The 15,524-nt window shown below is 37.2% G+C and overlaps 1 protein-coding gene across 3 annotated transcripts in view; it reads left to right on the plus strand.

The window, feature by feature from the left end:
* GRM1 (glutamate metabotropic receptor 1) overlaps positions 1-15,524 on the plus strand; it is a 418,597-nt gene that overhangs the window by 379,127 nt on the left and 23,946 nt on the right. For all 3 annotated transcript variants that reach the window (XM_077998433.1, NM_001265755.1, XM_077998434.1), the window contains 1 exon segment: positions 731-1,661. In XM_077998433.1, coding sequence (XP_077854559.1) covers positions 731-1,661 — 931 coding nt within the window.

The raw sequence follows: 15,524 nt of genomic DNA on the forward strand, positions 1-15,524 counted from the left end.
TAGAGAGAAAAGATAAGCCAGGCATTTAGAAACAAATTCTGGTCTTTCCTTTCCAGAGATGGGTTAGGGGAGATTTCATTCTTCCTGGATAAGTTCATTAGAGGTTACTAACTCAAAGGCCCTCCGGTTTCAGATACAAATCATTCATGATTCATGAGTCGAGGAGTGAGATTTAAGGTGTAATATAGAGTTATGCAGTAAACAGGAGAATGCAGATTCTTGTAAAGAAGTCGATGAAATTTACATTGAAAGCACTCTGCTGGCCAAAAACGACTTGTCTATGAGCTGGACTTGCTTACAGACAATGACTGCATCAAAAGAAAAGTTTTGTTAGTTTATTTCTTAATAATTTATTCTATCCCATAATCATCATTTAACCTTCACTGGAAATAAAGTTTTATTTGGGTGTTTTCTTTTTCTGAACATGTAGAACCGAGTCCCATCCACAGAATGGCATCTATTTATAATGCTGATGTTGGAAGAAAAAATCATTTTTATAGGTTCAAGTATGTCACATTAGGCTTGTAATGAGATTAAGTTTGGGGATATAATTGTCAGGTAAGACAATGATGCATCCTTATTTGTGTAATAGTGAGCATTTTTTAAAAAGCATTAAATGCCATAAATCATGAAGGATGCAAAGATGACTGTGTCTCTGGTGATTAATATGCATGTTGTTATTCCTAGCAGAAACCTTGGATTCATGCTAAAATGATTTTTCTCATCACAGGCTGTGAGCCCATTCCTGTCCGCTATCTAGAGTGGAGCAACATCGAATCCATCATAGCCATCGCCTTCTCATGCCTGGGAATCCTTGTTACCTTGTTTGTCACCCTAATCTTTGTACTGTACCGGGACACACCCGTGGTCAAATCCTCCAGTCGGGAGCTCTGCTACATCATTCTAGCTGGCATCTTCCTTGGTTATGTGTGCCCATTCACTCTCATTGCCAAACCTACTACCACTTCCTGCTACCTCCAGCGCCTCTTGGTTGGCCTCTCCTCTGCGATGTGCTACTCTGCTTTAGTGACTAAAACCAATCGCATTGCACGCATCCTGGCTGGCAGCAAGAAGAAGATCTGCACCCGGAAGCCCAGGTTCATGAGTGCCTGGGCTCAGGTGATCATTGCCTCAATTCTGATTAGTGTGCAACTTACCCTGGTGGTAACCCTGATCATCATGGAGCCCCCTATGCCCATTCTATCCTACCCAAGTATCAAGGAAGTCTACCTTATCTGCAATACCAGCAACCTGGGTGTGGTGGCACCTTTGGGCTACAATGGACTCCTCATCATGAGCTGTACCTACTATGCCTTCAAGACCCGCAACGTGCCCGCCAACTTCAATGAGGCCAAATATATCGCCTTCACCATGTACACCACCTGTATCATCTGGCTAGCTTTTGTGCCCATTTACTTTGGGAGCAACTACAAGATCATCACAACTTGCTTTGCAGTGAGTCTCAGTGTAACAGTGGCTCTGGGGTGCATGTTCACTCCCAAGATGTACATCATTATTGCCAAGCCTGAGAGGAATGTCCGCAGTGCCTTCACCACCTCTGATGTTGTCCGCATGCATGTTGGCGATGGCAAGCTGCCCTGCCGCTCCAACACTTTCCTCAACATCTTCCGAAGAAAGAAGGCAGGGACAGGGAATGCCAAGTGAGTTATCTGACCTGGGTTTATCTCTCTTCTCTCTTCCTTTTTCTGTCTCGCTTTCTCTCTCTCTCTCTCTCTCTCTCTCTCTCTCCCCCCATCTTCCTCTAGTTTTCTGAGTTGTCTCTTCCATTTCTCCAGTGTCTTCCTCTTCCTTTCTTAATCTTTTCTCCCTTTCTTAAATCTCACATTCTGTTGCAGTAAGAATGCAGAACTGAGGCTCCTCTCTGTTTTCATTTCTTTGAAAGAACAGGAGCAGGAAACAATCCTTATTCTTGCCTAGAAGCGGAAGCTTCAGTTCTGCCAGTAACTTTCCCTTTTGCATGGGTCCTCCTATGGAGCATCATTGTGCCCCTGGAGGCTGGGTCAGAGAGACAAGCACTAATTATAATGTCTGGTTCTGACCATGGTGAAGGTAGCTTCTGTTTTTCTTTTTTTTTTTTTAATCATTCTGGAATCACACCACTTCTAAACTGGGGTGAAGCGGAGGAAAACCTAGCACCTGGAGAAATTGCCATGTCAAAATTTGATCACTACTGAGCACCAAGTATGTCCTAAAGTAAGATCCTGCAAGCAACTATCTTATCATATCTCTCTTATTTATTGAACTTGAATGTATATTGTAATAAACATGTTCCACGATGTTATACATACATTGGGTCATCTCTGCTACTGCAATGTCATGATCAGAATAGTTTCTTAGTCATAAAGCACCAAAAAAAAAAAAAAAAAAGGGAACCAGGTGATAAGCCCAAATCTTGAGACTTTGTGTGAACACTAAAGTCCCGATGAATTCTATTCAAAGTCCAGATAAATTCTATTTCTATAATTCTTCTGAGTTGTTCGTATGATAAGCACTTTCCTATCTTTTTTCTGTTTTGAGAAGAAGCATATGTTAAAATTTGCACGTCACCTCTTTCTGTGACCCATGAAAATAAATTTCATGTAATGATTTTTATTTCAAAAATAGCAGGGATGCTTGAAGTTCTAAAGGTAACCGACTTATCCAAAAATTAAGTCATTTTCTCCACTAGCAGCATTAATTTTACTCTTTCAAACAATCTTTTAAAAGTAAAAAGGGATTAAGAAAATTATAATAATAAATAAATACAAATTATAAAAATTTACAGCAGACTACTTTTCTCACTTACAAAATGAGGGGACATAATGTTACTGCTGAAAGATTCAGATGGATAAAATAATTATTAAACAATGTGTACATTATCATGATTATTATTAAAATTTTCTTAATCCCAAATGTGATAGTAGAATTTCTGTAACTTTTCAATGTATTTCCCCTTAGTTATTCTTTGTCTAGGTCTTAACTGGTATGAAACTTATCACTTTAACACATGCCAAAAATTTTACATTCTTTAAATTTCTTGGTTTTGTATCTTTACTTTCCAAGCAGCAACATGGGCATCTTTTGCAGAATTTATGTACCTTGAGAATCTAACAAGGGAGTCTTTGGGAAAACATATCTTTGAAATCCATTTTATGGATTTCAAGTAAAGACATCCCTAATTTTTTCAAAACTAGGATGAAGCTAATAATGTATGCTTACTTCTTGGTATATCAATTTTTAAGTTCGTTATAAGATGTTGATCATAAAATTTGGTTAGCCTTTTTTTTTTTTTTTTCTCTTACCATGTTTTTTTATTCTAGCCAAACTGCCCTCAGTAGCAAACTCCTGGCAGGGAGTTAACAGGGAGCAAGAAAGCAAACCAACAGTGCCACGAAATGGAAGAAAAAAAATAAACAATTAGTCTAGATGTAAAATGGCATCACTAACAATTTCCATTAAGAGGTAAGAAATAAGAGGAAAGAAAATGAAAAGAAAGAAGGCATCCCTTAAACTGGAGTGTTCACAAGGATTAAAAGATTCACTTTACTGCATCACCTATGGTTTTCTGAGGGTTCCATTACAACATCCACCATTATTCCACTCCGTGTTTCCAACTACCTTGCCTTTATTATGGTTCTTCAGAAGCTTTCTTCTAATTTTTGGGTATGGGTCATTTTTGAAAGTTGTTCTTCTAACCATTTAAGGTAAAGAGAAAACCCTGTGTTGGTTCCCAGGCATATGCATTTTTGAAAGCTCTCCCAGTGATTCTATGTACAGACAGATATGGGCACCTGTTTAAGAGAACAGTGACCAATGAAGAGTATGCAGTGCTGTAGAGATGAGTTGGAGCTATCTGATGTCACATTAACAATGCTGAGCATTTCTCTCATGGCCAGGCATTGCTGCAAGAGATTACCTTCCCACACCTGGAACCACTTGCCTTAGAAACTGAGAACATTCCCTTCGTTATTAGAAATTTAGAAATTAATTTCATGTGGGATCTTGCTTTTGAGAGAAAAATCAGCATGATCTAAATTAACTGGATTGGTTGTCTAGGAAGTACTGCTTTCATCAGTAAATTGTTGAACTATTAGCTGTAATTTATCAAGCATTATTAAATTTGTTTAATAAGAGATATATTTCTAATTAAAAATTATAACCTGCAGCTTTCTGAATACAACTTATACCTACTCCAATATGCACCAAGCAAATGAACTGACCCGGAGAGAGTATTTGAGGCTAACCTTCTATGGAAAACAATCATATGTTTACTCATTTTTCTCATTTATTTGCCTGTTGCTCCTGTCGTAACTACGTGAGACTGTAATTTTAGTATATAAAAAAGAATCTCAGTGCTTATGTTTTTACCTTTTCATTGCCATTTTATATTTTCCTAGTTTGTCTCCAAAGTTACAAAAACCACAAACAATCTAATATTTTTACAGCAGCAAAAATCTGCTAGAGTTTTGCCAACTGAAGCAAAGGGGCTAAAAACTCTAGAGAACACATCACCCAATGAGTTTATTGCTATTCTGGATGTGTAATTCCTACATTTATGGTACACTGAGGGTGTTCAGCAGTCTGCATGTGTAGCTATAAACACAGAACAGATGCTGTAATGAAGAGCTTCCAACTGATCTATCTGCTTGAACATTGTTTTGAGGCATTGCAAGTCCAACAGCATTCTCATGACAGGCTGTTTCTGAGATACGTGGTTGGAATGATGTTGCGTGTCTGTTTTTAGCAAAGTTTACTTCAATTTTTATTTTATTCACAGCTGAATATCTGACACAATCAAAGGTTTGGGCACTTGCTTTACATTTTCTGGAATATAATTTAGGAGGAGTTTTATCAATACACTGGGTGTTTGGGTTACTTGAGTTATTTATAATTAGAAGTCCCATACTCCTAGTATGCCTGTGAGATCAACTGAAGTTACCTTTGATGCCTCTCATTTCTTTAGCTTTTTTAAAAAATGAACATGCATGGAAAAAATATTCAGGACTCAGTAGATTTAAAAATATTGAAAAAATTTATTTATTGGAAATAGAAAAAAACAGAAATCCATGGACATAAATGAGGAAGTAAATTAATTAGATCCAAGTAATTTAACACTTCCTTTTAAGGCAAAATGAGTTAATATTATTCAACTGAAAAATTCAAATATCATGTAAATGACATGCTTCTTTAAAGAGCAATTATATCAATGATTACATGCCAAACTAACATCTCTAGTTAAATCCTAGATAAATAAAATCACTGAGTGCCAAACAATGTGATGGCACATGGAGCTGAAATGTGACAATACATTCCTATGACGTTTTGCATGCAGAATTGTGTACAAAACTAAAAACAGTTACAATCCTTCCTCCCTAAAGGCATCAGACTGACACAAGGAAGTAATTTTAAAATATAGGTTACTAAGTAAATGGATATTATTATGCTACCTTGATTATTTCTTGAGTATTTGAGTATTTTTTTTTAACTTAGTCAAGAACCAAGTGAAATTCTAAATGGAATGATGCTCTGAGGAAATTTTCCACTTTGTTCTCTGCTAGAAACATATTTTGTCCACCAGTAGAAGCAAATAAGCCTGCAGCATTAGTCATTATGCCCTGGGTAAGCATTTTGATTTTCTTTCCTCTGATTATGAAAAGCGATGTATTAGTGAGCTTACAGCTATCACAGCCAAATAGAAGTGACATGTTCTCCTCTTTTCATTTTTGATACAGTTCTCATTTATGTTTATAGCTCTGCTAAATTTTTATTATTTTTAATTGACAGATAATAACTATACCTATTTATAGGGTACACTGTAATATTTCAATACCTGAATACCGTGTGTAATGATCAAATCAGGGTAATTAGCACATCTATCATTTCAAACATTTATCATTTCTTAGTGTTGGGAATATTCAAAATCCTATCCTCTAACTTCTTTAACTATTGTTAACTATAGTCACTGTACCCTACTAGAACTTATTTGAAAGAACTCATTTACTATTCTGGCTCACAAAGAGGATAATCTTGTCATTTTGAAATTATTTTTCTCTTAATCACACAATATGTGGCTTTAAAAGCTATTGTAATTCTTCATGATATTTATAGTAAACATCAGAAGATTTTATTGAAACATTTGTAATATAATTTTACTACTGGATAGTAATATTTATTGAGGACCAATTTCTCATTCACTCATTTATGCAATCAATCATTGTTTCAACAGTAAGCTTAAAAGCACTTAGGTACTTGATATGGTGCTAGGTAGTCAAGATAAAAAAAAATATATATATATATAAGAGGCAGGCACTGACTCTACCACTCTTGCAATACGGGAGGGGAGACACTAAAAAATATAACTAAATGTACTATGTTAGGTGCCATAGTAGAAAACCAATATAACATTCTCAGTGCCCAGGGAAGAAAGAGATTAAGTCCAGCTAATGGAGTAGTATCTGTAGAAGGACTGGAAAGATCTTCCAGTAAAAGTACATTTGAACTTGACCATAATGGGTGTTTTTCAACTGGAGAAATTGTACTATGGTAGACCATTTTACATAGAGAAAATAACATAAATGAAGATTCAAAAATGTTAATGCGTTTTCATGCCACGACATAGAATTTGTTATGCATGAAGCACATAGAGAGGTGTAGTGTTGGGCAAATTTGCAAATGCAAGAAGAGTATAGAATATAGATAATGGTTAATGTCCCAAGAGGAAGTTTCAGTACTTTTGCTATAAACCACAAGGTGCAATAAAGGTTTTTGTGAAGTTTCATCATCATGTGTAAGCTTAATGGGAAGAAACTGACTTATAGAAAGACCAGTTAATAGAGTGCCACAGTAATCCAATAACAGGTAAAAATAAAAACCTTAAACTACAGCAGTAGAGTGAAAGTGTGAAAGTTGAATCCAAGGCATGCATATGAAAAAGTTTTCTGAGCTTAATTCACTAGACTTGAAATACCAGTTATGTGAGGTGAAAGAAATAATAAGAAAATAGAATAGGACTCTTATGATTTGAGCCTGGGTAAACTACTGCTACTACTGAAACAGATAAGGAATACAGGAGCGGGACAGAGGAGATATTGACAAGCTGGGTTTCAGATTAATTCATTGAAAATGCTATAAAGTCATCCAAAGGGAGGGATCCATAAGGTTCTTAGAAATTTAAGTCTCGAGCTTAAGAGAAACGTCTAGGCCAGACCTCTAGATTTGAAGATCAATTGTCAAAATACTTAAAGTGCCCAAGAGGGTGGTTATGACATGAGAAAAATCAAGTACGAGGAAGAACAAACATTAGGGAACTCTTAAGAGGTAAGATAAGGAAAATCTGAAGGCAGCAGACAAAGGTAATCAAAAAGAATGTGGGAAATAAAAGGATGCAACATTATGGAAACCAAGGAGACCTTGTATTAATGTGCTCAGGTTGCCAAAACAAAATACTAGCAACAGAGCGGCTGAAATAAAAGATGTGTATTTTCTCATAGTTCTGGAGGCTGAAAATCAAGATCAGGGTGCCAACATGGTTGGTTTCTGGCGAAGGCTTTCCCCTTGAGTCACAGACAGCCACCATCTTGCTGTGTGCTCACATGACTTCTTCTTTGGGAGATATAGAGGATATAGAAAGCAATGATAGAGGCAGTGAGACAGCTCTGTTGTGTTTTTTGTTTGTTTGTTTGTTTTTTACATGGGCACTAATCCTATCCTAGGAGCCCCATCCTTATGACCTCATCTAAACCTAATTACCCAAAGGCTCCATCTCCAAAACAATCTCTACTAGGGCTTCAATAAATGAATTTTGGGGAGAATGACTTATATATTCAGTCAATAACAGAATGTTTCAATAAAATAGAACTTGAGGTCTTATCCTTGGAATCACCAAGGATGGGGACTGTATGGTTAACCTTAACAGGTTTCAGTGCTATAATCTGGGTAGAAGATATACTGCAGTAAGTTGAGAGTTTGACATTAAAAGAAGTAGGAGATTCTGACAGTTTTTAAGGAGGTTGAAGAGGAGGGAGGAAGGGTATCATAGAGGAGAACCTTAAGCTTCTTTGTAATACCTGAGAAAAGAGGCGACAAAGAAAGAAAAGTTGGAAATGTAGGAGCGAGATCATCTGGTGTGTGCTGGGAGGCCTGGCCGAGAGCTGGGCTGTTACAGCAGAGCCATCTGACATTAATGGGGAACTATGATAATGAAGCACCAACTCTGAGGATGTGTGTGGGTGACACTGGTTCTCACTCAGCTGTGTGTATAATGGTTGATATTAAAATAGTTTGAAAAATCAGGCTGGGAGCTTATAATCATTTTTATTAAAATTTGAAAATAAAACGCATCCTACTGTTTTTATTGTACCTCTGGACTTATAAATATTGATAGTAAGATTTGAGAAGGGCCAAATGAGGGAAAGCCTGGAAAGGAAGGTGTGCTCTTCTGGAATTACTGATGGGTTGGAGCACTGTCAGCCTGTAAGTAGGTGCCCTTTGTAGAAGAAAGAAGGGTAGATTGGGAGTGGTGGCTCATGCCTATAGTTCTAGCATTTTGGGAGGCCGAGGTGGGTGGATCACATGAGGTCAGGAATTCAAGACCAGCCTGGACAACATGGCGAATCCCCATCTCTGCTAAAAATACAAAAATAAAATTAGCCAGGTGTGGTGGCATGCACCTGTAATCCCAGCTACTTGGCAGGCTGAGGCAGAATAGCTTGAACCTAGAAGGCGGAGGTTGCAGTTAGCTGAGATCACACCACTGCACTCCAGCCTGGGCAACAAAAGTGAAACTCCATCTCAAAAACAAAAGAAAACGAAAGAAGAAGAAGGAGAAGAAGGAAAAGAAGGAGAAGAAGGAGAAGAAGAAAGGGTATTGTGTATCCAGAGTTGGATTCAGTTGGGGATACAGCATGCACATCTGTTCTGTGCGACTGGAAAGAGTTAGAAATCCTTAGATCCATCCCTGAAGCACAGACAGTCATAGTGCCTAGATGGCCAGCACAAGGATGTTTTGTTTGAGGTAAAGTCTTGTGCTCCTCAAAAAATCAGGCTAGAGTGTTCTCACTTCCTGAAAGATGCAACACTTTTTCTTCACCTGAAGGCCCTTGGCATACTTTAGAATGAACATAGCTTAGTAAGTAAATGGCGTGTGGAGGAGAATGCTGCTGCAGGGGACCACCTGGAGAGCCACACACTCAAGTGAAAGGAAGGGGTGAACAGCCCCAGAATAATGGAGATGCACATTCCCTGTCCCCAACCTGGTGAGGCAAATTTGCAGTCACCACCATTTCCTTGTTTTTTTTTTTTTTTTCCTTGCAAATAACACACTTGCTCCACAAATAACACAGAAATAGCTACTTTTAGTACTTATGGCTCATATTTTCAAGTTCTCACCTGAGACAGACCATGGACACCTATTATGCTATGGCTTCAAAGAGAACATAATTCCATTTAAATATAGGTCACCTTTTATATTTCAGATTCAAATAAACTTGTAGAGTCAATACATATTCAAGTTCTGAAACTTAATATTTTATTCTCATATGTTAATGTGTAGTTTCTAAACTGAATTCATAAATATTCCAAGATAATTATCTGTAATGGCTCAAGGTGGGTACATTCATTACACCATCATGCAAATAAAGAATCTGAGACTTGGAAAACTCAATGCTATTTTTATAAGAGGAAGAAATGGGGCCAAAAATCATTGTTTTCTGGATAAAATCATTTATTTTTTGTCAATGGCTCTCTATGTTTGTTACCTCAACAATGTTTTTATTATTGATGCATTAAATTCAATAAGAGATAGAGCCCATTCCCAAATAGTTCATGGTATAACACATGATTACAAAAACATTGTGTGCATGAAATGATAAGAAACAGTATAATGTGGTGATTCATGTGAATGGGAAATTTTGGAGTCAGATGTTTTTAGTCAGCTTGAACTGCTATAACTAAAATATCGTAGACTGGGTGACTTAACAGCAGAAATATATTGCTCACAGTTCTGGAGGCTGAGAAGTGCTAGATTAGGGTGCTAGCAGGTGGGGTCCTCGTGAGGGTCCTCTTCTGGTTTGAAGATGGCCATCTTCTCATTGTATCCTCACATGATAGAGAGCAGAGGAGGGAGGAAGCAAGCTCTCTCCTGTATCTTCATTAAGGCACTGATCCCTTCATGAGGGCCCCACCCTCCTGACCTAATTATTTTTCAAAGGCCCTACCTCTTCATTCTCTCACATTGGGGTAGGACTTCAACATATGAGTTTTGGAGAACACAAACATTTAGTCCATAGCAGATGTCTACCGAGTGACCTGTTTTCTTTCAAATTACTAGTCCTTGGGCAAATTGCTTAACTTCTATGTATTTGAGTTATAAAAATGGATAATAATAGTGCTTATCCCATAGGGTTCTGAGGAGGATAAAATTACAAAATGTGTATAAAGAGCACAGCACAATATCTAAATAATTGGGAAAAATCTCAATAATTGTTAGCCAGTGCCATTAAAATTATAAAAACATGGGAAGGTATATGAAAGTTCATATACTATACTAACATAAAATTCTTAATTACCCCTTCAAGTAAAGAGAGTTCTAGAAACTGGGGATATGCCTTAGCCTTATGCATTCATTATATTCATGCTATAAAAAATGGAGGGGCTGTAAGTCTGCTGGAAGTGGAGGCATGCAACTGTTACTCAGTGTGAGATGTGTGAAGAAGGACACCCTGTATGACACAGTTTGGCAACCTGTCCATGCTTGGCCTCAGCTAAAGAAAGATGAGGTCATTTGCATCCCATCTGCTAGCCTTAGTGTCCAGTATAAAGTGTTATCAACTTAAAACTGAAGCTGAAGCAGACTGTGTGAATGTATTGGAAAGCCAGTCAGGGGGAGCAAACGTATTGAGAGTTTAGAGAACAAAGAAAATAAGAAGAAAGTCCCAGTGGGTTTGGAAGCTTCAAATCATAAGAATAGAGCCTAAAGGATCATTAATTAGAACACTTTGGCTGCAAGTTATAGTTGACAACTTAAGCTAGCCTAAGCAAATGGGGTGGGGTATTTAATGTAAAAATATAAGAAATAATATCGGGTATCTCATGTGACATAGAGGACTGGCTCCAGAGCAGAAAGGCTCCAGGTTTTTATCTTCCTGTCTCCTGTCTCACCCTATGCCTTCTTCATCTTCTCCTCAGATATCTTTATTTCATGAGCACTCATGGTGAGTCTAAGGATAGCTATGCCAATGTTCATGAGTTCACATGTTGTTATAGGTCCAGATACCCAAAGAGACTGACTGAATTCCCTCCACCCACAGGGTTCTCCATAGCACAGAGAGAAATACTGTCCATGGAGGGGGAAGAAAACTCCATGGCTATTAGAGGATCCATTTATTATGAAAGTTTGAGGTATAGAGTCAACTAAGTTTAAAAGCCAGACCTTATCTTCACTTCTATTATATGGGTTTCTGGCTATAAAATATCTCTCTGTTGCCTCAGGATGAAGACTAAGAAAAGACAAAAGTTAAGTTTTGTTTTGCTTTGCTTTGCTGTCTTATAAAGAAAATAGATCATTAGAACATTGTCTTCTGAGTTAATAAAAATACATTATAAGTTACAGAACAATAAAATATTATTGTTAACATTAGTTAGCAGAATAAAAAAAAAGAAAATCTGTGACTATTTAATCCATTTAACAAAAAATGTACCTATAAGAAGATTTTATTTCATCAGAGTAAGGGAAGCTGCCTATAACTGAAGGCAACTTAATACTAGCCTCTATGCAGGTTATCTGTAAGACATATGAGGAATTGGCTGCTAACAAAATTAGGCCAAGCCCTTAGGTGATGCTGCTCCAGGTAATGAAACACAACTGTTTGAAAGAAATCAGTAACAATAGGAAATACTTTCCTTCCCCAGATTTTCCAGTTATAAAAATATATTCTCAAGTTATCATGCTCCTAGCAAATACCCTCAAATACTGTGGGAATTAATATCATTTTCCACTTGATCAAACTTTATATTTCTTACGTTATTTGACTTAGATGGGTATGAAAAAATATAGACCTATGTAATAAAAGTACATTAAAAGAAATTATGATAATGGAGTTGCAGTAGAGATGAGGAAGAAGAGGGATGCTGTCAGCCAGTTCTGTGACTGTAGTTGTTGATTCCATTAGTGTCTTATTGCAAACTTTAATTAAGGTTTTTATAATTCAGTCCTTAATTTTAAAAAATTACAGAGAGTCAACTATTTTACAAACTGTGGACAATTTTTTGAAAATAGCACAGTGTGTGATCTTACAGAACTTCAAGTGTAGTGGAGTAGAGGAATACCAGCAAGAAACCTGGCCATGACAATGTGACACGGTGACGTTCTACAACAGAGGAAGTAGGGAATGTTTGGGAGGCACCTAGAGGGCCTCTAGTAAAGGCCTTGGAGGCAGGGAAGGTCTAGGAAGCTCAATGGACAATAGTTTCCATTAGCTAGATCAAGAAGGAGATTAAGAAAGAGGAGGTTAAGGTGGGGGAAGTGCAGAGAGAGTATTCTAGGCAGAGGGACCATGATGTAAAGAGATTTGGAGGCAAACAAGACCATAGCTTACTAGGAAAATGAAAAAATAAAAAATAAAAGGTTTCAGTAGGGTTGGTATTCCTTGTAAGGAATGTTTGTTTAGCTTCAAGTATGTGAAGCCAAAATTTATTTCAGGGCTGATCCTAGTGTAAAATCACTTTTGCTAGGATGGTTAGAATTATAGGCTTGGTTTCAAGGGCTGAAACATACCTCTTAAGATCCAGAAGATAAACACTGTTGACTCATTCATTCAATAAACAACTTTCAAGCACCTAATTGTGTCAGGCACTAGGACAACTGCAGTGCTGAACAAACACATCTGGCTCCTGACTTTGTGGAAACTGAAATCTAGCCAGTAGACTGGGCACTGAACAAGACAATACAAGTGTAGTGAGTGTTTCTATGAGAAGTACTGGTGTTATATGAGTGTTATTAGAAGTCTCCAACCAGTCCAAGAATGCTAGAAATGTTTCCAGGAAGCATTACCCTAGCTAAGATTTCTGAAGAAGGAGAAGGGGTTGGTTAGGAAAGGAAGAAGACTGATGGGATAGAGCAGTCAGGGAATCTGGATGTAAAGATGGGAAAAAAGAAGCACTCACAGATGATGGAAATGAAGCAATTCCAGAATGCCTGGAGCAGAGGAAGTAAGAAGGAAAACATAGTGAGACAAGACTCGACAGGTCTCTGGGGCCAGATCACTCAGGAACTAGTTAGAGGAAGCCTTATGAGCTTGGACCTTATCTTCTGGACAATGAGAATCCACTGAAGTCACAGACCAGGGTGCACTGTGATTGGTGAGACGTGTGTTTCAGAACTATCACTCTATCCCCAGTATGGAGGATGCTTAGGAGGCGAGCAAGATATGAGCCTGAGCTCTGGGAGGAGACTGGTGCAGGGTCCAGGGCAGACATTACAGTGGCCTGACTTGTGGCTTTGACAGGTAAGATGAAGACAGTGAACAAAGAGAAATATTAAGTAAGAACAAAAGTAAAAGTAAAGTTGCTCAAAAAATTCAATGTTAAGAGCTACACAGAGCCAAGAGAGACATGCCTTTGCCTCAGGATTGTTAGGCTCCAAGACCTATAAAAGTTGAACTATAACCAGAATAAATGTATAAACATACTACAACATGACTGATCTGGAAAAGGAGGAGAGCAGAGCAAAACAGTCACCCAAACAAACATTGGAAATGACCACAGATCTCTATAAGGTGGAGGTGGGTGAAGGGCTTGGTGACCAATGGGTTCATTACAAATTTAAGATGAACCTAACTGTCTTCATTTGATGCAATCAAATGTTTAACTATTGAATCTTATAACCCTCCATCCCCTCCTTCTGCCTCTGTGTGAACAAGCAATGGTCAAGTCTTGTCTCCCCTTACAAGTCTATTGATATATGTTGCAGCATTGTCAATGCTGTATGTTATTTCCATTGCAAATGAAAATGGAATGAATTCTGGCATGTGTCAATCTTATTTCATGAACTTGTTTAATGTAAGTCTCATCCTAGCTGACATATCATTCTTTTGGGGGCAGACAAAAATAAGCCCTGCATTTAGGATTGAGCTGAGAGTGAGCTGTGGGAAGGATGAGAGCAAGACTGAGAACCAGATCCTGGCTGGCCCTTGGAAAAACTTTCATTAGGAATGTGCACTCTTTGGGGTTCAAGGCAACTCACCGTGTTTTTCACATTTACTTTTTTTTTGTAGCGTTCAGTTTATTTACAGTAGAGATGACAATACCCACATTCTGCTTATCACACTACCCATGAACATACTACATTCATATGGCATCATACTGTTCTAAGATAGTGAATTATGTAGTAAGTAGATTTTAAGAATCAGCTCAGTTTGTGTCCCAAAGCCTACCTTATTATACCTGTGCTTAGCTTTTCTGACCAGAAATTCATAGACAGCTTATGTGTTAACATGTACTACATCTATATTTCATTTCTCCCACAGTAAGAATCCTAGCTCCCAAGAAAACGGATGAGAGGGTCAGAATATCTCATAAGTATATATTTTTATTATTCCACGATAGTCATACAAAAGTCCTAGAATAACTACTAATACTACCACTACCAACTCATTACTGAGAAGAGTTAAAACAAATTTCATACTATCTTCCTATCTCCTCCTTTTAAAATAGTTTTACTACATCTACATTATTAGAGTACAATACCATCTTTCTTTTAACTTTCATTTCATCTTAGTTCTACGATTAAGGATACGTTTAGCACTTACCTCCTGTTCCTATGATGCTGTCTCCCTAGTTATTTCACTAGTCTGAAGCTTATAATCTTTTTCTAGAGTAGATTTCTCAGGAAAAGTTCATGGGACTAAAACTTAGATTTTGCTTATTGGAAAAAATTTTGTCTACAATCTTTATCTCAAAAGCCAATTTTTGCTGGATATAATTCAGGGTGCACATTTTATTTTTCTTAAGTATTTTCAATATGTTGTTCCAGTTACATTTAGTATAAAAGCTTTGCTGCCCCCAAATCTGATAATAATCTTTCTTCCCTTATAAAACACTTACTGATTTTTCCTAGACATCCAAAATATATTTTTCTTTTTCTATAAAGTTTAGTCATTTTACTAGAACAGTTATTGGTACTGATTGTATTGGGTCAATATTCTTAGAAATGTAATACTCTCTTTTAACATGGATTTACATTTTTTTAATTTTAGGAAAATTTTCTTGAGTTACAGTCTTCAGTATTTGTTTCCTTGCCTTAGTTTTCTTCATCAAGAATTCCTAGGATCTATATATTCAATCATCTTTGGTTTGCTTCAATATTTACACTTTTTCTCTAATCCTTTTTATTCTCTCATTTCATCTACATGTTATTGAAGTATAATTACATACAGTAATATGCATTGACATTAATGACAGTTTGATATATCCTACAAATGTGTAATACACTCATGAAACCAACCTACAACCAAAACCTAGGGCATTGC

This window comes from Macaca mulatta, chromosome 4 (assembly GCF_049350105.2).
Source record: "Macaca mulatta isolate MMU2019108-1 chromosome 4, T2T-MMU8v2.0, whole genome shotgun sequence".
Lineage (NCBI taxonomy): Eukaryota > Metazoa > Chordata > Mammalia > Primates > Cercopithecidae > Macaca > Macaca mulatta.